This window comes from Denticeps clupeoides, chromosome 9 (assembly GCF_900700375.1).
Source record: "Denticeps clupeoides chromosome 9, fDenClu1.1, whole genome shotgun sequence".
Taxonomy (NCBI): Eukaryota; Metazoa; Chordata; class Actinopteri; order Clupeiformes; family Denticipitidae; genus Denticeps; species Denticeps clupeoides.
This window is the reverse complement of record NC_041715.1, coordinates 6,636,730-6,656,437: the sequence shown is the minus strand read 5'-3', so window position 1 is coordinate 6,656,437 and position 19,708 is coordinate 6,636,730. Positions and strand designations below refer to the sequence as shown.

The 19,708-nt window shown below is 46.6% G+C and overlaps 3 protein-coding genes across 6 annotated transcripts; 1 reads left to right on the top strand and 2 right to left on the bottom strand.

The window, feature by feature from the left end:
* The first annotated feature begins 239 nt into the window (after positions 1-239).
* hnmt (histamine N-methyltransferase) lies at positions 240-4,347 on the top strand. Of its 2 annotated transcripts, none has more exons than XM_028990735.1 (7): positions 240-379; positions 1,782-1,935; positions 2,030-2,082; positions 2,421-2,528; positions 2,635-2,765; positions 3,193-3,286; positions 3,366-4,347. In XM_028990735.1, exons 2-7 carry the CDS (start codon positions 1,802-1,804, stop codon positions 3,734-3,736), a joined length of 891 nt encoding a protein of 296 aa, XP_028846568.1. In that variant the 5' UTR covers positions 240-379; positions 1,782-1,801; the 3' UTR covers positions 3,737-4,347. The 2 variants fall into 2 exon arrangements, with proteins under 2 accessions (XP_028846568.1, XP_028846569.1); XM_028990736.1 differs by having other exon boundaries at positions 248-379; positions 1,792-1,935.
* On the bottom strand, positions 4,171-11,872 carry nxpe3 (neurexophilin and PC-esterase domain family, member 3). Of its 3 annotated transcripts, none has more exons than XM_028990734.1 (6): positions 11,033-11,050; positions 8,270-8,454; positions 7,322-8,112; positions 6,609-6,676; positions 6,228-6,434; positions 4,171-5,845 (listed from the first exon to the last, which is right to left on the bottom strand). In XM_028990734.1, the coding sequence occupies exons 2-6, from the start codon at positions 8,387-8,389 to the stop codon at positions 5,277-5,279; spliced, it is 1,755 nt and encodes a 584-aa protein (XP_028846567.1). In that variant the 5' UTR covers positions 8,390-8,454; positions 11,033-11,050; the 3' UTR covers positions 4,171-5,276. The 3 variants fall into 3 exon arrangements, with proteins under 3 accessions (XP_028846567.1, XP_028846566.1, XP_028846565.1); XM_028990733.1 differs by lacking the exon at positions 11,033-11,050 and adding an exon at positions 8,787-9,391; XM_028990732.1 differs by lacking the exon at positions 11,033-11,050 and adding an exon at positions 11,159-11,872 and having other exon boundaries at positions 4,172-5,845.
* A 107-nt stretch (positions 11,873-11,979) lies between these two features.
* Positions 11,980-19,293, bottom strand: me3 (malic enzyme 3, NADP(+)-dependent, mitochondrial). Its single transcript, XM_028990731.1, has 15 exons — positions 19,099-19,293; positions 18,477-18,685; positions 17,392-17,525; positions 16,658-16,807; positions 16,461-16,536; positions 15,917-16,078; positions 15,741-15,844; positions 15,541-15,650; positions 15,339-15,436; positions 14,902-15,015; positions 14,680-14,785; positions 14,100-14,242; positions 13,814-13,987; positions 13,225-13,323; positions 11,980-12,926 (listed from the first exon to the last, which is right to left on the bottom strand). Exons 2-15 carry the CDS (start codon positions 18,678-18,680, stop codon positions 12,765-12,767), a joined length of 1,836 nt encoding a protein of 611 aa, XP_028846564.1. The 5' UTR covers positions 18,681-18,685; positions 19,099-19,293; the 3' UTR covers positions 11,980-12,764.
* Between the last annotated feature and the right edge of the window lie 415 nt (positions 19,294-19,708).

Genomic DNA, 19,708 nt, shown 5'->3' with positions numbered 1-19,708 from the left:
TGGAAGCCATAATGAAGTTTTCAAACCTGCAACTGTGGAGATAAATATGGTATTAAGTTATTCTATCTGCGTTTTAGGTATGGTTTTTATCATTTTGGTAAACACGTCGAGTTGCAAAAATTGCTTTTGAATATCGTTGCATTCTAAAATGTTAACATATGCATTCATAAATACGAAAAATGATGGTCATTACATTACAAAACTTAGCGTCGTTATCCATTGCGCCATTGAAAGACTGCTTCTTTAAGACCATCCTACACGACCGAGGAAATGGGAGGAGTCCTGCCGTCTAGACAGAATAAAGGCGATTCTGCTGCGTCTGAAACGTGACGATGCGCGTTTAAAGCAGACGGACGCTCCGCGTGCAGACGCGTTACAGGTAACTTGCATCGCCACGCAACTCGGCCCTTTCACAAAATGCATTGCCACGCAACTCATTCTTTAACGCAATGCATCGTCACGCAACTTATCACTTCATCTAATGCATCGTCACTCCATTAATTCCTTTCACGCAATGTGTCGTCACGCAACTCCTCCGTTAACGCAATGCATCGTCTCTCAACTTATCACTTCATCTAATGCATCGTCACGAAATGCATTGCCACGCAACTCATCCTTTAACGCAATATATCGTCACGCAACTTGTCACTTCATCCAATACATAGTCACGCAATTCATCCCTTTCACGCAGTGCATCGCCACGCAACTTATCACTGCACTTGCCGCAGCTCTTTTGTTGTCGATGCAGTCGCTGTAGAAGCGAACCCTGGAAAGCCTTGCGGAATATCAGATGGAACGCGGTTACGCGGGTCTACGTCGCGTTGTGCTGTTGACCTGTTGCAGTTTCATCAGTTTGAAGTTACATCGTTACAACACAGGACAATCACCATGTTACATTTTAACCAGTGCACTTGCACAAAAAGGTACCGAAATGTTCGCCTCATTTGCATAACATGTGTTGCTTTTCATAACGTATATAATTTTTATTTGGGGGGGGGGTACTACATAAAACATCACCCACCCACCCCCATTTCTTCGTGTTTTATCAGAAACAGTACAAACCTTTGAACCTTGACCTCTCTGCCACTCCCAATGGAGGTGCTTTTGATGAAGGCTACTGAGGGTCATGCTGCAGGTGGACACCCTTGCGCCCCTGACCTGCCCGCCCGCTACGCCATTAAAAGGGAACCATTTCACAGAGTAATAGTAAATGTCCGCGTGGCCAGATATCAGCAGGGTGTTCCTCACCACAGGGTGGGCCATTTATATGGATACACCTTAATAAAATGGGAATGGTGAATGGTGATATTAATGTCCTGTTTGTGGCACATTAGTATTTGTGAGGGGGCAAACTTTTCAAGATGGATGGTGACCATAGTGGCCATTTTGAAGTCTGTCATCTTGGATCCAACTTTTGTTTTTTCAACAGGAAGAGGGTCATGTGACACATCAAATTTATTGGTCATTTCACAAGAAAAACAATGGTGTGGTTTTAACGTAACTTTATTCTTTCATGAGTTATTTACAAGTTTCTGACCACTCATAAAATGAGTTCAATGTCACCAACCATTCCCATTTTATGAAGGTGTATCCATATAAATGGCCCACCCTGTCGAAGGTGTCGCCTTGCGGCAGCAGTAGATAGCGAATTCCACAAGTGGAGAATGGCAATGGCCGCCCTATCGCTTGGCCGATTGCAGAGCGCGTTATCGCCGATGTTACAAACACGCAGGACTGACCTTTGAGTTCAACCATAACATCAAAGGGCTCCTTCAACGCAGTTGTCCGCAGGTGGGAGAGAATGGCACCGCTACGAAGCCTGGTGGAGGACGAGGACAGATACAACAAATCCTTCCAGCTTTTCCTGGAGCGCTCCTCCGAACACCAGTGCATGCAGGACTTCATCCGCAGCGTCCTGCCGGACGTACTGGCAGGGTACGGATAAACCGGCCTTTCTCTTCTGTACAACGTTGACTAGTTGAGGATGAATGAAGGCTGAACGTTGAGAAAATGGCTTTTCTTTTAACAGTATTGGGAGAGGCAAGACGCATGTCAGTGTCGTGGGTGTGGGAAGTGGCACAGGTACGGCTCTTTCCGCATTAAACGTGTCATTAAGCCGGACTTTCAGCACGGTTGGCTGATATATTGCTAAAATGGCTTCATCAAGACTATTCGTAACATTTATATTTTTAAATATAAAAAAACTATTTAATATTAAACTGAATTTGATATAATATTTTAATATTAAATATTTCTGAACGTTTTTCTGAACGTGATTGGCTTATCTTTCTTTATACGTTCCTACATTCCTGAAAACTCGTAAAAGCAATTTTTTACACTCGTCTTTTAGACATTTGTTGTCAGGCCACGCCCTCTCGTTTTAATTTGATGTCCGGCCTCGTGTGACGCTTTGCCCGTAGGGAAGATGGACGTGGAGATGCTGTCTCAGCTGCACCGTCGTCTTCCGGGAGTCACAGTGGACAACGAGGTGGTGGAGCCCAGCAGTGAGATGATGCACAAGTATAAGGGTGAACTGAAACTCTCTTTGTCTACAAATTCGAACGCTTGCAGAGCTCAGCGAGAGTTCGGATAATTACTATTACTCTATAATCACTTTTTTTTTTTTTTTCCCAGCCTTGGTGTCAGACACACGAGACCTTGACTACGTAAACTTCATATGGAACAAGATGACTGCGTGCGAATTCCAGAAGCGCTGGAAAGAGAACAAGCTTGAGAAGAAGATCGACTTCATCCACATGATACAGGTGAGGCTGTGTTTCAGATGCTCGGTGTAAAATGTGTACATTGCATGGACCTGGCTTCAGTCCAGATCCATATATGTTGTAGTAAGTGCCGTTTTTTTTGCAATTTTCTTCTATTTTTGGGATTCTTATTGAAGTGGTCAAGCCTTCATCTATCCTAACAAGAATAAATACATCACCAAAATTCACAGTGCCATGGCACAATATATTCTGTTATGAGAATTATGATGCATGTCCCTAAATCGCAACACAAATCTAAAAATCTTGAGTTTTTTTTTTTCATTAGAAACACTAACGTACATTTCAATTACGATACTACAACTACAATTAATAATACATGTATTATATTATAATTTAGTGACATTTATTCTATAATGACTGTGAAATATATAAAAATATATATGTGGCATGTTTGTCTTTCTTCCAACAGATGTTGTACTATGTCAGTGACCCTGAAGCCACAGTGTCCTTCTTCCACAGTCTGCTGAGTGAAAATGGGAAGCTTATTATAATTCTGGTGTCAGGTGAGAAAAAGCAATGTAGTTTAATCGAGTAATGCCATTAAGACTCTGAAATTGGACGCTGCTGCTATTGTCCCCTCAGGGCAGAGCGGGTGGGATAAGCTGTGGAGGACGTTTGCGCCTCGACTGTGCATCCCTTCCGTCAGCCAGTGTTTGACAGCCAGGGACGTCAAGAGCTTCCTAGATGACAAGGGTGTCCAGTACAAAAGCTACGAGCTCCCCTCTCATATGGACATCACCGAATGTTTCGCGGAGGGGGACGAGAGGGGCGAGCTCCTGCTGGACTTCCTGACCGAAGTCAAAGACTTCCGTGAAAACGCGCCTGCGGAGCTGGAGGAGGGCGTCATGTCCCTGCTGCGTCACCCAGAGTGTAGCACTGAGGTGGACGGAAGGGTCCTGTTTAACAACAACCTGACCGTCTTGGTGATCGATCACAAGGTGTTGGGAGATTAGTGCTTTCATTTAGATGAGTAAAAATAATGAAAAAAAAACAATGATGTATTAGATGTATTAGACCCAAGATGAGTGCATTTAAGATATACAAACCTGTACTTGGTGTCATTTTAATGATAACCAATAATACATTAATTCACGTCAACAGCATTTCATCATTTAATTAGGACATTTAAATAGGTCATTTGCTTTTTAACATCAATGGTAGATCTAGCCATGATTGTGAGTAACATCGGTGAACTTATTAATGAAATGCAATGTTACCTTTCTACAGTAAAGTGTTCCGTTCTGAATTTGGGGAATACAGGTGTAAATGCACCCCAGAACACCCACAGACTCTGGACCCGCGGGTCACCGAAACCTTTACAAAGGTTACGAAGGCACACGCTGTTCACCAACACTGCTAACTACGATCTTTGCAACTACTATAGTGGCTAGAGCTAGTTGCACAGATGAGGTGTAAGCGAGTGAGTACGCCCCACACGTTTTGGTAATTATTTTATTATATCTTTCCAGTGTTCGGTGTACAGCTCGTATAACAGTGTAAATTTGCTGTCCCCTCAAAATAACTAAACACAGCCATTAAGGTCTAAATTGCTGGCAAAAAAAAAGGAGAGTACACCCCCGAGTGAAAATGCTCAAATCGTCTTATTTTTTTAGTAATGAAAATTCTAATGAACTCAGTCAATATAGTACATAGTACAATATAAGTACATTGTAGAACAGACCAGAACATTATATATTAGTCAAGCCTATTTCATAATTAAAACAAAGGTTTTAATGATATCATATTATTGTTACCATACAGACTCAAGAATAGGGGTGTACTCATTTTTGTAAGATACTGTATGTTGCTTCAAGTTGCATGGTTTGGCTTTGCAGAATTAATAAAAGGTAAACATTACTGGTGTGTAAATGTGCTCATGTTTATGGTTTATATTGGCAGTACGTGTTGTATGGAGTAAATGCTATTCCATAAACTGGTTGTCTGGGGTCGTGTTGGTGGGACTGTGGGATTGACAGCAGTCGGGAACTGTTCATTTAGCCTCCCGTTGCTTGGGCAGCCTCTCTGAAATTGGCTGATAGAAAAGGTCATCCTAACAACCCCGCACCCAGACGACCCCCCCAGTAAACAGAATATGGGAATTGGAATCTGGGGGGGGTGGGAGATTAAAAACGCAAGACATATTTGTGCAGGTTGCGGTTTGTTTCAAAGACAAAAATGCTGAACAGGTGCAGGTGTCTGGGCTCAAAAACTCCTTTCGTGCACATCTCAGTGGAAGCCATCATTTTCGTGGCAAAGACATACATTTTTCAGTCATGATCACATAGACAATAATAGACAAAAAAAAAAAGTGGAAGCCCGTGAGACACCCCAGAATGGGTGGGAGCTGCCAGGTGGTAGTGTAGCACACACACCCCAACCTAAAAGGTTTGGTTTGATTAGCTTTCGTGTAACTATACAATTTCTGTCTCGTTCGACAAAATTCACATCTGTCCAAAAACACTGTGCTTCAGGCTGTTCCTGAGGTTCCTCCTGCTAATTCTTCTTCTTCTTCTTTTTCTTCACTGGACAAACATGAGAGAGGAACAGGTCAATCATGTTTCTAACAATGTCCTCGGGTGGGTGGAGGAGATGTGGGTGCTGGTGCGCCAGGGTCATCTCCCAGGCGTCCACCAGCAGGACATTCAGGCCCTTGAACATGGCCCGCAGCACGGCGTCCAGCTGCGCCGAGAACCAGTCGCTGTTGTACAGGCTGACCTCTGGGTCCAGTTTCTGGGGGTTGGCGCTGCGCACCACCACCAGGGTCCCCGGGGCCCGGTCCAGGAGCCGCACTACGGCGCGCCGGATGTGGCGCAGCCGGCGGACGTAGACCTCCACCGGGAAGGTGCTGAAGTGGGACCACACGCTGAGGACCACCACAGTGTCCCCGCCGCCGGGCAGACCGTCCAGCTCATTAAACACGTAACGCAGCTCGCTGGTGGGCACCGTGGAGAAGCGGATGGGGGGACCGTGGCAGCGGTAGTGCAGCATGATGTTGTGGTCACTGTCCACCGCCAAGAAGGGTCCCACGTTCTTTAAGCTGTGGAGATTGAACTCTTTCAGTTCTACGAGGAGGTGTAAAAGAAAAACAAGTTAAATATTCATGATTGAAAGAATCCACTTAAAAAAAAACAAGACGAAACATGGACTCTGCATTGTCTGTTATTGTCACTTGTGATACACAGCAGCACAGCACACAGTGAAATTTGTCCTCTGCATTTAACCAATCATGAGCAGTGGGCAGCCATGACAGGCGCCCGGGGAGCAGTGTGTGGGGACGGTTCTTTGCTCAGTGGCACCTCGGTGGCACCTTGCCGGATCAGGATTCGAACCGGCAACCTTCTGATTACGGGGCCGCGCCACCAAAGCATGTATATCAATTTGTAATATGTTATCGTGCGGCTGCATGAAACAGTTGATCGTCTAAACACAACATTAAAATCTCACCAGGTACGAAGGCATTGAGGTACTCAAACCACTGGCGAACAGTGGAATCTCCGTACATGTAAACCATCTTTCCTTTCAGACACTGTACGACGCTTGAGGGGCTTTTGAACTGTTGCATGTGGACTCCTGTCAATGGTCTCCACGAGCCCTGGTAGTAATATCCTGAGGGAGGCGTCTTCAGCCAGTCCGTTCTCGTCGCAGTCTTATCTGGTGAGATGAGAATTGCGTTTTTAATACGACAGACTCATAAGCTTATATCATAAAATGTGGTTATATAACAAAACACAGACAGAAAAATAAGCAGTCCATGTCCCAAGCCATTCATTTAATTTAAATACAGTTCATCTTGTATAATATGCTTTCTGGAAGGATCTAACCTACTTTCAGTTGTCGGCAGCACTGTAATAGCCTCCATGCCAACAGCTTTAATAGGAGCCTTGATGGTAGAGCTGAAACAATACAGCGAGAAAATCACATTTAAGTAAAGCGCTCATACTGGATGGCCTCATGTGGTATTAACAGATGAAAAAAAAGGAATTGTGAGAGTCTGTCATGTTCAGTAGTTCGCCAATAGTAACGAAAGCACCGAATCTGTCTGAATGAAGTAAAAGTGATTGTCATTGTGAAACACTGCAGCACAGCACACGGTGACACACCGAAACATGTCCTCTGCTTTTAACCAACACCCTTGGTGAGCAGTGGGCGGCCATGAAAGGCGCCCGGGGAGCAGTGTACCTTGATCAAGGAAACCGTTTGGGATTCGAACCCGCAACCTACCAATTATGGGTCTGTTTCCTTGCCCGCTAGGTCTCCGAAATGTCTTTATGGCTTATTAGTAGAAGCATAAACACAACAGTGAAACACCAAAGCCCCGAAAGTGCGCCCTGCACTCCACCCATTTCTTTTTTCCAGCTATGTCTTTATCTTTCCTGCAGTTCTGCCTAGACCGGACCATTCTGTCTGCTGACCTTCTGTGGAGGGATAAGTTCATGACATGGCCTTCCTGCACGGACCATTCAAACCTTTCACAGTATACAGACTTTTAACATTTCACATCCAATAAGTACATTTTTTGGCCACTCGGAAGCTCCTACCTCATGAACAGCATTGACTCTGTGGTGGTCAGCAGGTGCTTCTTGTAGCCCCCTTTGGCGTGATCGATCCTCGTATCACAGTCCAGCATCTTGGGCTTGTAACAGTACCAGGGCTCCCCTGTGTGGGGGTCAGTGTAGTTGCAGAGTGGCTGCTGATTGGCCGGCAGGCACAGGTTGCACATAGTGGTCTCAGACAGGAAGCCAGAGCGGTACTGGCTCTTGAAGTAAACGCGGTCCGGCCGCTCCTCCCTCAGGCGCCGCAGTGCAGCCACGGCCTCGCTGGAGTGCACCAGGGTCACCTCCACCTGCGCAGGCCCCGCCCACAGCAGCGGGAAGACCACGGAGTACAGCCCATCCCGGTGGTCCACCACCCGTCCCGCCACGCCTGCGCCAAGCTCCTGCGAGTGCAGCCGAGCCAGAAGAAAGTCCCCGCCGTGCCTCTTGGCCTTCCCGAGGAAGTTCTGCATGTGAACCATGACCTCCAGCTGCCCGCCCACCTCCCATCCGGAGAGGTCCGAGCATTCTGCAGACGGCTGGATCACAAAGTAGCTACGGCTGGGGTCGCTGCTCTGGCGGAGGGGCAGGCCAGGCACAGCGGGCTCTGGCCAAGCGATGGACTGCTGGAGGTAGCGCTCCTCCAGGGCCTCCTCTACGGAGGGCTCCTGGCCCAGGTGGGCACAGTAGGTCTGATTGTGCTCCGGATGTAGCAGGGCCAGATGTTGCCTTAAAGCTGTGCTCAAACTGTTATGCCACTGAGAGAGCGTGGACACCGTCTGGAAACAGTTCCACTTCTGCTGGAAGAAAAGTGAAGAGGAAGCTGATAAAAGGAACCAAAAACTGCTTTTTTAAAAATCAACCATCGCAGCCGTGTGAACATACAACATGAACCTCCGTATACAAGATCGTAGGTTCACACCCCAAATCAGCCGAATGAAGAATTGTTTTCACCTCCAAGGTGTGGATGTTCCTTAGCAGGAAAACGATTGCAGACAGTGCCAGGAACAGGAAGAAGGGAACATATCTGGACACATTTGCCACCATGGTGTGTGCCAGGATTCCACTCAGCATTACATGTTGACATCTTCACGGCAATCCCAAATCATCTTGAAACTAGTCTTTCAAACAGGATTCATCTGTAAACAAGAATAAAGGGGAAAAAAAAAGTTACATTTTGGCCACACTGGTTTCAATCTCGGTCGTCTTTAAACAGAATCAGTAACAAAATCATGGCAGTGCATGCTTATACCGGGTGGCATGGGCAAAAAAATAAAAAAATAAAAATTCAACCTCACATTTCAGAATTTTAAAACTAGAATGAGGAGAGGAGATGGCTGCAGTTACACTTACCAAACGACCAAAGGAAAAACAGACTTCAACTTTAAGTGGCAATAAGCTATGAAATTAGACACCAGATATATATATATATATATATATATATATTTATTAATACAGCTTGGAAACGTACTTAACATAGCTTAACACTTTGTCCACTATGCAGGGAAGCCGATTCATTCATAGTATTGATGCCTTCAGTGAGAATCTACCAATGTAAATGGTCATGAAAATAAAGAAAACACATTGAATGAGAAGGTGTGTCCAAACTTTTGGCCTGTACTGTCTGAACTTGGCTGGTTTTTGTTGCTGCAGCCGATAAATCGTCCAACTAACGCCGCTCGCTGTGCTTTTTGACGGTACGCAACGTTTCGAAATAAAGGTGCCTTTATTGTACATATACAGTGCCTTTCCATCGGGGTCAAACTACATGCGTAAATCCATTTTCATCATGCAATCTCACACTTGTGATATTAGGGCAAGGGGTTAGGTTTGGGGTTTTATTTCGAAACGTTGCATACAATCAAAAGCACTGCCAGTGGAAAAGTGGCTGTATTATTTAGCATTTTCACAATCTTTGACAGCCCGGTGTCTACTGAGCCTGGTGTCTATTCAAGTTCCTGGGCACCACCATTTCCCAGGACCTGAAGTGTGAGACCAACATCTCCTCCATCCTCAAAAAGACCCAGCAGAGGATGTACTTCCTGAGGCAACTGGAGAAGTACAGTCTTCCACAAGAGCTGCTGGTCCAGTTCTACACTGCAGTCATTGAGTCCGTCCTGTGCTCCTCCATCACAGTCTGGTAAGAAGCAGCCACCAAACAGGACAGGATCAGAGGGCAGCTGACTGTACGGACAGCAGACAGGATCATTGGTGCCCCCCTGTCCCTCATCCAGGACCTGTACCTCTCAAGATCCAGGAAAATCATCTCAGACCCCTCACACCCTGGACACAGACTTTTTGACCTGCCGCCCTCTGGCAGACGTTATAGAAGCCTGCAGACCAGGACCACCACCCTTCCCCCTCACCATCTCCCTCCTAAACAGCTGAACTGTCACCTTCTGCATTGCACTGCACTTTATGTACACTGTTTCTAAGATTTAGATTTTTGGTCTATTATATTGTACTGCACCTTGCTCATCTCTACACACTTATAGACCTATGTACATTCATACATATATTTATAAAATGCAGCAGCACGACTGATCTTCAACCTTCCCAAATTCTCCCACACCACCCCTCTGCTACGTTCCCTTCACTGGCTCCCAGTAGCTGCACGCATCAGGTTCAAAATACTGATGCTGGCCTACAAAGCCAAACATGGAGTAGCACCATCCTACCTCACAGCCCTTATTACACCTCGCACTGCACCTCGTATACTCCGAGCCTCCAGTACTGCTCGCCTGGTCCCTCCATCTCTGAAGGTACAAGGAAGACACTCATCTAGACTCTTCTCCGTCTTGGCCCCTCGGTGGTGGAATGAACTTCCCCTCGAGGTCAGAACAGCTCAGTCACTGAGCACCTTCAAACGACAGCTCAAGACCTTCCTCTTTAAAGAATATTTAGATTAAATTGTAATTTTCTTGTTGTCGAACTTTGTGTACAGAATCTACAACAGAGTGAATTAAATAGATGTATTCATAGTTGGGGTCCTAGTGAACCGGAATTGATCTCTTCATCGATGGTAACTTGAAAGCACATTGTAAGTCGCTCTGGATAAGGGCGTCTGCCAAATGCCGTAAATGTAAATGTAAATAATCACATTTTTCTTGCTTTGTTGTTTTTTTTGTACACTGTACTTGAAAGACACCATCTACCGGAATCAAATTCCTTGTATGTGCGTGCACATACTTGGCCAATAAACACGATTCTGATTCTGATTGAAAGATCCAGGCCCCGTTCGAGGATTTCATTATTCACACATGCAGGTAATGGGTCACAGTAACAGTGAACCTCGTCACCTCGCCACATACAACTCCAGGAGGGGACGGACTTGCGAAGCTTCTGGCATTTATCGGGTATATAAGAATTAATAATACAGATATTCTATTTAAAAACGGTCTAGACGACGTGTCGTGCGGCGATCACGTATAATACTAATCGAGGGGGGCTGTGCGCTAGTTCACGGCGACAGCCACCCGAAACAAGTCATTCATTCGTTCGTCGCATCTTAAGTTAAACGCCTGGACTCTTCCCCCGAACACCACACTCCGTCACGTTGGTTCCGCTCCACGAAAACCCTAATAAACGGAAGCAGACGACGGTCACCGATCGCGTGGCGACGCCCGGTCCACACTTAATAATAAGTAATAAAATAAAATAAAATAAAATAAAATAAAATAAAAAACACGCGAAATAAAATGCACAAAAAAGCCCCACCGCACGCGCAGCGCGTCCATTCCCTGGGTTTAAGATAAAGGAAAGACCGCGGCGACCTTCTTTATTTAACGGAGCTCAGCTGCTAAAGGTTAAAAAAAATAAAAATAAATCTGGTAAATAACTCACCGTGCAGGCGGCTACGGGAGACGCTATCGCCGGAAGGGTCCGATCCTCGTCTCGTTCTCCCGCATGATAAATGTCGCGCTGCTGCCTTTAAGATGAGGTCGGATGGGGGGGGGGGTAGACGCACAACGCGTCATCTGATGTGTGTTTTTTAAATCGCTATACGTTCAAAGTGAATCAAAGTAGACCAGATCGCGTGTAAGACGGGGACGACTCTGTTTCAGGCGGCTTCCGGTGTATTCATCGCAGCGCCTGGACGGGGGGGGGGTATAGATACGAAACTACTCTGAATGGACGATTAATAAAAAATGCATGCACGATATCATCAGGGTCGTGCAAACAAATTCATAATCACGGTAACGGCGTTTAGTTTGGCTGTCGTGACGTCACCAAATCACGCTACGCCTTTATGACGTCACTGCTAGACCTTTGGTCGCATGTTGGACGCAAAGGTTGTCAGAATCAGAATTGTGTCTATTGGCCAAGTATGTGCAAGGATGTGTGTAAGTGTTGTTTGTACAAGAGAACATGTTTTACTGTTTATAAATATATGTATGAATGTACATAGGTCTATAGGTGTATAAAGATGAACAATGTGCAGTACAATAAATAGGCCAAAAATCTAAATACTATACAGTGTACATATAACGCTGACTACTCTGTGAAAAAGGGAATTTATCATTCAAAAAGTGTATATATCATTTTATTCTATAAATGATCTAAAACCAGGTCTAGACGCACATAAATCCTTTTTAGTTAACTGTCGGTGTAGGTTATTCTAAGGCATATTTCATGTCCACTTCTGCAATTAAAACACACCCCTGTCGTGGTTATATGGTTTATTTATTCATTTTTTTTTACTTTCCCACCCTTTGAAATGCTGACCACCTTGAAACCAAAATCTCTCAAATAAAAATCGTTTGTGGCGCGTGAATCATAAACGGAGCGGTATTCTTCAAATAAAAAAACGATGTGAGACACGGGTCTCTAGCAGGGAGTTTTCACCGTTGCCTTTCCCACTATAGAAAGAAAGTAATTTTCATAATAATTGGTCGCCGCATGACGTGAAAGTTAGAAAAGCCCAAATACGGAGAAAGCACAAGCAGACTCATACATAAAAATAAAAACACGATCGCTGAACTTCAACTTCATGTCGGTCGCTTCCGGGGGGGTACGGTTCACTCTCATCCGGCAGCGGTTGTACAAAAATACATTTAGGCCGACTCAAATCAGCTGATAAGAGGGAGTGCTTCCACAAAAAAAGTGCCTTTATGATGTTAATAATTTAAAAGAGGAAAAAGATGCACTTTCAGTGCATTACATTGACATGAGCTTGAATTTAAATGTTTGACATTTTCTTCACTAGTAAGCCTTCCCTCATCTCTCCAAGTCGTGAACAAATTGGTTTTGTGGTCTAGCTTCCTAGCATCCTGAAAGTAGTAGTTGGTTTGGGTCTGGAGTGTGTGTTTTTTGCATGTGTGTGTGTGTGTGGTGGGGGCGGTAAGAAAGAAATGCAGAAAGCAGAGCCGGCGATTCGGCCGTCTGAGCTGGCGACAGGCCGTGCAGGCTGGCGATATGCCTGTGTCCCCTGTTGAGAGAGGTCGGCCGGCTACACGTCCTGAACCTCCATGGCCTCTCTGGGCCAGCTGTAGGTGTCCAAGGTGAAGGAGTCGTAGTCGGGGCTGTAGACGTGGGACAGCACGAACGCCTCCTTGTCTTTGGGTTCCGGGTACCAGGAGGCAATCTCATGCTTGTAGGCATGCTCCACAATCTGGGAGACGGAAAAAACATCTTAACCCAGTTCATAAAATAGTCCAGTCTTAATATAGAATGAGCTCAATTTGAAGTAGTCTCGGTAATAAAGCTTAATGTGAAATGAGGTTAAATCTGGCACCGTGGGTTACTGATGATGAAGGTAGGCAGTGTATCTGGTGTGGGGGAGGAGCTAAAGGATCAGAATAGGGACCTATGTGATGCCATAAAACACCTGTAGTGCATATTTTTCCATAAAAGTTGAAATGTATTATTTGAACTTTCTATCCGTTAAAAGGAGGAGAAAGGAATCCCACCTTTACAGCGATCTTGAAAGACACCTCCCTGATGGTGCTGAGTGGGGGGTACAGTCTCCCCTCAGCCAGGTGCTCCTCGGTCACCATGTCTGCAATTGCCTGCCGAGATTAAAGGCCACACACATTAGGAGCGCAAGCGACAGCACACATTAAAAATTAAGATGCATTCATCAGATTTGCAGTGTGATGAGTCTATTACAATTGAGTGAGTTAATAAAGGTAATAAAAAGGTGGTGCACGACAATTTTCACCACAGAAATGCAAAAAATGACATAATACAGGGTTCTAACACATTTTCAGAAATGAATTTCCTTGACTTTTCAATCACTCTAAGGCAAATTTTCATGACCATATAATCTCTGAAATTTCTGTGCAAATGTGGGGAGAAAAATATTGTTAAACTAAACTTATGACATCCCTGAAAAGCTTAACTTAAAAGACCCCGTCAGGTTCGGGCGTAGATCATCAGCTTTAATGACTTTTGGAATACGGGAGTTATTCCATAACTTTTCAAGGCCTGGAACTTTTCAAGACTGGACAGTTTGAAGAAGTCCAGGTCGTCTTTGGGACAACGCAGCGCTCTACTTACCTCAGCCGTGGTGAGGAAAATGTCGTCTGAGATATGTCGAACCCCACAAGCAATGACGCCAAGTGCAACTCCTGGGAACACATAGGCGTTGTTGCCCTGGCCCGGGTAAAACCTGCGTCCGTCCCCCAGCGTGACTTTCTTGAAGGGGCTGCCACTGGCGAAGATCCCACGGCCCTGCGGATGACATTCTACGGGTGAATTTCTTTTTGTTATGGCAATTTCACAGCTCACTGCCCGACCCCCACGAACCCCCACTGGGTTGGTTAGGGTGAAAGGTCAGGGTTACCTCGGTCAGTTTGTAGCACTGCTCTGCGGTGCACTCGGCTTTGCTGGTGGGGTTGCTGAGTGCGAAGATGATTGGCCTCTTATTGAAGGACGCCATGTCTTTGATGATCTTCTCAGTAAAGGCACCTCCGATGGCCGCCACACCTGCGGGAAAATGCATCTCTGGTGCTTACAGCGTCCATCTTGTCGGCATTTTTATTTACGCGGGTCCGAGGCTATGCACGCGGAGGCTAATGCAACCGCATCAACCAAAGAGAAAAGGAAATGTACGTTTAATAAAATGTACATATAAATCTGAAAATGCCTTCTATCTTCTAAAATATGCATCCTGAAGTAATGTTGCACTTTACTGAAGGTCTGCGGTTCGTAGTATAAGACTAGATCTGAACTCAAGACGTATTAAGGGCATGTTTTAGTTCACCATTTTAATACAAAACACAATCAATTTTCCTAGAGCTTGACTTGTGAAACATAAAGGCTTTGAAAACATCCCCAGTTTTTTTTTTATTTAAAGATGCTACTTGCTGCTGATTAGCCTCTGAACACCCTTCTACAGTTGCTGGGCCATTCGGGCCGCTCACCTATGATGGCTGTGGGCTTGACGGTCTGAACCACTTCCTCCAGGGTCTTCAGGTGTGGGTGCTCATGTGCAAACTCCTCCTTCTCGTGGTTCAGGTGGGCTCGGCCCTAACGACCATATGCCAGCGTGTCAGAGGGCCAGAAAGGAGGGCTGTTTACGGCGGACCGCAGCGCCTAGTCGTGCTGTGGTTTTTGACGGATGTTTGCCGGTGCAAGATGCTTACCTTGACTATGAGGCCTTTGGAGTCGACCATCCAGATCTTCTTGATTGCATCAGCGTGAGGGACCCCTTGTTTTTCCATTGCCATGATGAGCAGATGAGCAATACCAAGAGCAGCCTGAATAAAATATGTATCCAGTAGAGGGCGCACTTAACATGTTATCGTTCCTTTAAAATCGAAATACGGTTTCACCCCAAGCCCCCATGGTGCATTTACAAGAATACATTCTCAGGAAATATAAAACTAGGAGTTGCAAATAAATAAAAACAAATTAAATTTAAGTAGCATAAAAACAAGTCATAATACTGACTATATCTATGTACAATAAACAAAGACAGGACAGGAGACAGCAATGGCAGTAAAGTGAGGTTTGTGCAGGAGGTATTAATGAGTAAGAAAAGTCCCCTTCCGGCACAATAAAGAAATTCTGTGCATCATACCTCTCCTGCTCCCTGGAAAACAAAGGTGTGGTCCGACAGCTTGTTGTTGGTGATCTTCAGAGCAGCCAGGACTCCAGCCACTGCCACGGAGGCTGTGCCTGCAGAAGAGCACGAGATGCAGATTAAAGAGTAAAAAGCTGACTGGCGCCGATGTATGACTGTGTTATGTAATATTTAATATTTATAGATTTAAAGGGCTCACCTTGGATATCATCATTGAAGGTGCAGAAGCGATTTCGATATTTGTTCAGGATGCGGAATGCGTTGCTGTTAGCAAAGTCCTCAAACTGAATCAGGCAGTTCATTCCATATCTGCAAAACCACGAAATAATGACAAAGAAATAATTGGTTTTAAATGCAAGTGATGTCACAGCAAATGAAGGAAATAAACCAGACGCTCACTTGTCTGTCACCGCCTGCATGAACTCATCGATGAGCTCATCATACTCCTTCCCCCGTACTCTTTTATGCTTGAGCCCAATGTACAGCGGATCGTCCAGGAGTGCCTAAAATCAGAACGGGTCACATTTCAGCTCACGGCAGCCTCATTTTCCCGCTTCAGGTTGAAGATGCAGCACCTGGTTATCAGTCCCCACATCCAGCAATACTGGAAGACACTGCTGGGGTGGCACGCCCCCGCAGGCTGTGTACAGGGCCAGCTTGCCTACGGGGATGCCCATTCCGTAGCTGCCCAAGTCACCCAGGCCCAGGATGCGTTCGCCGTCGGTCACCACAATGGCCTGGAAGAGTGAAGGGAAAGTGAAGTGACCGTCACTGTGAAACACTGCAGCAGGAAATGTGTCCTTCAACCCAACACGTAGGTTAAACCAAGAAAAGGCGCCCGGGCAGCAGTGTGTGGGGACGGTACCTTGCCCAAGGGGACCTCAGTGTCACCTCGGCGGTTCGGGATTTGAACCCGCGACCTTCCGATCACGGGACCGTTTCCTTACCCGCTAGGCCACCAAAAGAGAGTCGACTACAAGAGGGACGCGAGCATGATGAAAGATGACGAATGTAAATGTTCACACCATACAGTGTGTCCAAACTGACCGAGGTGTATAGATCCATCAGAGGCGGAGCCAACAGGTCATGTGACAAAACACACCCGGTACTGTCACATACCTTGATGTTCTCTTCGGGCCACGAGTTGAGCATGGTGGCGATGTGGCCTTTGTCATGGATGGTGATGAAGAGCCCTCTGGGGTAGACAGTGATCATTGTTAAACCGTGGTCATGGTGCTTTAAACTGAAGCGGCGTGTGTGTGTGTGTGTGTGTGTGTGTGTGTGAGGGATTAAATGCGTCAGCGGGGGAAAATCACCTTGGCCTCCGGAACGCCAGGCCATACTGCTGGCAGGCCAGGCCCACCGTGGGCGTGTACACGATGGGCATGAACTCCTCGATGTCCGAGGTCAAGAGGCGGTAGAAGAGCTTCTCGTTGCGGTCCTGCAGCGTCATCAGCAGGATGTACCTGAAGAGGGGCGGGAGGCAGATCCACGGGCACTTCAGCACCGTCCCCGTAAACTAACGTAGCTACTGACTGTAAGGCGCTGCGGATAGATGTGCAAAACAGCCGACCTTCTATACACAGCTTGTCAGCTCCAGGAGGCCTCAATATGCAACATGCTATATGTAATATCTTGGGTGGTAGTAGCCTAGAGGGTAACACACTCGCCTATGAACCAGAAGACCCAGGTTCAAATCCCACCTACTACCATTGTGTCCCTGAGCAAGACACTTAACCCTGAGTGTCTCCAGGGGGGGACTGTCCCTTTAACTACTGATTGTAAGTGGCTCTGGATAAGAGCGTCTGATAAATGCTGTAAATGTAAATGTAATAAAAATGCATCGGATGTTTTGTTGTTTTTATACATGTCCTTAATAAAGAGTGCAATACGCAGTGTCCCATAAATCAGTGATCTACTCCACATGCAAGACAACCAAGTAGGGATGATGAGATGAAATCACGAAGCCTCTGGTGCTCCTCTCTGGGAGCCTGAAGTGTACAGGAGTGACCCACATTTTCTGGGTGTAGGATTAGGGGTGTCGAGTTACTTGTCTAACGGGTTGCTGCGCGTCTCATAGCTCTTCATGACGCGGAGGACCTGGACGTCCTGCGTGAGGAAACACGGCGGCAGCAGGCCATGGATGCCCAGCTGAAGACGCTCTTCCAGAGTGAAGGCCATGCCCTGCAGGCGGGAACACAACGGCGACAACGCGGCGCTTAGAAAATATACCAACGCCAAACACGTCACTGGGCACAGGCCTGTTTGGGGTTTCTGGGAAACGATCCAGGAGGGGGGCGAGACATACCACATGTTGGATCTATTTATTTCTGGCCAATGGAATCACTCCGTTCCCGCCCTCCCCCACACCACCCATCAGTCTTTTGCCCTTGTTCCGTCTCTCCGTCCACGTCCCTTTTCCTCGTTAAATAAGCCATTATTGTTAAGGGCCGTGTGGGTCGGCTCGGAGGTGACAGACGGGAAGCGTTGCTGCAGATTTTACACGCAGAGTTGCTGAATCATGTCCTGCCTGATGCTCAGGCTCCCGCATCTCGCTGACGTTACACTGGATCCAGACACCGTCATGCTACAGCTACACAACAGCTCAATGACACATGTAGTTACTGTGATACGACCAGTCATATTTTCATCCGATACTCAAGGTTGTAGGTTTTATCCATTCTCACTAGACAGAATAACTACACTACCAATACCTAGTAAAAATATCATTAGTTTTTATCATTTATAACCCAATGTTCTCATTTTTTTAGGTGCACGGGTAGATCATTTTAACTGGATATGTGCTCCTGCTTTATTAAAATCGATATCTTAATCCCACGAAACTGTCAGAAATGGCGTAATTGTACGGACCGTGTTACCCCGGCCTACTACTCCACACATTGGGCTCTGAACCCACGGAGTGGTTTGTTTGCACAACAGTCTTTTGCATTAAAGGTGACCTACGTGGTGAATGTGCCAAGGACGGCGCATTAACAGGCTCAACTATGGTTTATTGCCTGTGATTATTACAGACATATATTCATTCATGCCACAGACGTCCAGGACGCCCGTCTTATCTGTGGGACTTTGATAAAGCTGATAGCTTGCGGTGTCAAGTTCATCACTCGCCCATACCTTATTCAGATGTGGGTTCCTTGTTATGTCGTAGCCGCGCTTTTTGGTGGCCACGGTGCCCTTGGAACTGGCGAAGCAGACCCCGAGCGAGGCCAGGACAGGGGCGTCCCCGCCTCGGGCCACAGGGCGACCGGCGAGCAGCCTGAGCGGGCCGGCCGTCGGTCTGCACAGGGACCAGGCACATCGGCCTGCAAGAGAGTTCATGGTTCCTGCAAGGGGGCGAAGAGCACAGACATCGTCATCATCACCGTCGTGGTCGTCATCAGCTCCACCAGACCGGACGCAGGGTCTTTCTGTGACCCTACAGTTTCCGGAGAACAAGACTGACCAATCTTCCCCTACAAAGCAGGAGAAACGCAAGTGAAATCTGAGAGCATGCAGCCCCACGGCAGTAAAGGAAGCTCGTCCACCCAAAACTGTAAACAGGGTCGATATTAATACATCTTAGATATATTTACATATGTATATACAGGTGGCCGGTAAATCCTAGGAAACAGTGACCCTCTAATGTCCCTAAGCCTCTTAAAGCCGTGCAGCCGGCGGCGTTTCCTCCCGAATAAAGGAGCGGAGCCGAGGCTCCAGACAGGCGCGCCAGCGAGAGGAGGATGAACAAGGCGCGTACCCGGGGGCGATCAGGCGCGGTTCCTCAGTCCCCGTGAGCGGGCCGAGCTCATGTGCGTGTGCCGGAAGCGCCCGTGGAGCAGTGGCGGGCCGCGGCGACGCGATTCTCCCCTGGATGCTGCGGTAACAGCCGACGGCGGGCGGCTCGCTTGACTTTGACACTTTTCGCTTCCCGAGTAAGTCCCGCCCCCGCCGCCTCGGCCAGCCAATCGGAAGCGGAGAGGGAGATGACGGACACACCCGTGTCATTTCTCTCCCCCCCACCACAGTTGCATCTGTTTTGTACCACACCGGTGAAAAAAAAACTGGAGTCAAACGTAAAAGTTTAAAACATAAAGAAAAAAAAAAAAGAAAAAGAACCTTAAGGAAAATCTTTGTTTCTACATTTTTGGTCAGGCCGCCCGCATGTTCTGTGACATTCCTTTTCCAGCCATTCAACAACGCCCGGTTAGTCTCGGATTACAGTTAAAAAGTAGCTACTGGTCAGACCAGTTAATACTCATTAAGAAAGGAGATATTCAAGGTTACTGTTACAAGAGCGCATGTGTACATTTATTTTAAAAGGGACGGAAACTTGGGGACAATGGGGACATGAGGTGGGGCCAGGAACA

Bases quoted from the DNA above. Each gene is read 5' to 3' on its own strand.
- me3 (XM_028990731.1), bottom strand. From the start codon at position 18,680: ATGAACTCTCTTGCAGGCCGATGTGCCTGGTCCCTGTGCAGACCGACG. The intron at 15,845-15,916 runs GTGCTGCATCTT...TTCTGATTTTAG, and splicing joins ATGTGGGGACTGATAACCAG to GCACTCCTGGACGATCCGCT. The intron at 14,786-14,901 runs GTAAGCATCTTG...TATGGTCGTTAG, and splicing joins CCAAAGGCCTCATAGTCAAG to GGCCGAGCCCACCTGAACCA.
- nxpe3 (XM_028990732.1), bottom strand. From the start codon at position 8,389: ATGCTGAGTGGAATCCTGGCACACACCATGGTGGCAAATGTGTCCAGA. The intron at 8,113-8,269 runs GTGAAAACAATT...TTCTTCCAGCAG, and splicing joins GGAACATCCACACCTTGGAG to AAGTGGAACTGTTTCCAGAC. The intron at 5,846-6,227 runs GTGAGATTTTAA...ACCTCCTCGTAG, and splicing joins CCTCAATGCCTTCGTACCTG to AACTGAAAGAGTTCAATCTC.
- hnmt (XM_028990735.1), top strand. From the start codon at position 1,802: ATGGCACCGCTACGAAGCCTGGTGGAGGACGAGGACAGATACAACAAA. The intron at 1,936-2,029 runs GTACGGATAAAC...TTCTTTTAACAG, and splicing joins CTGCCGGACGTACTGGCAGG to TATTGGGAGAGGCAAGACGC. The intron at 2,083-2,420 runs GTACGGCTCTTT...CTTTGCCCGTAG, and splicing joins GGGTGTGGGAAGTGGCACAG to GGAAGATGGACGTGGAGATG.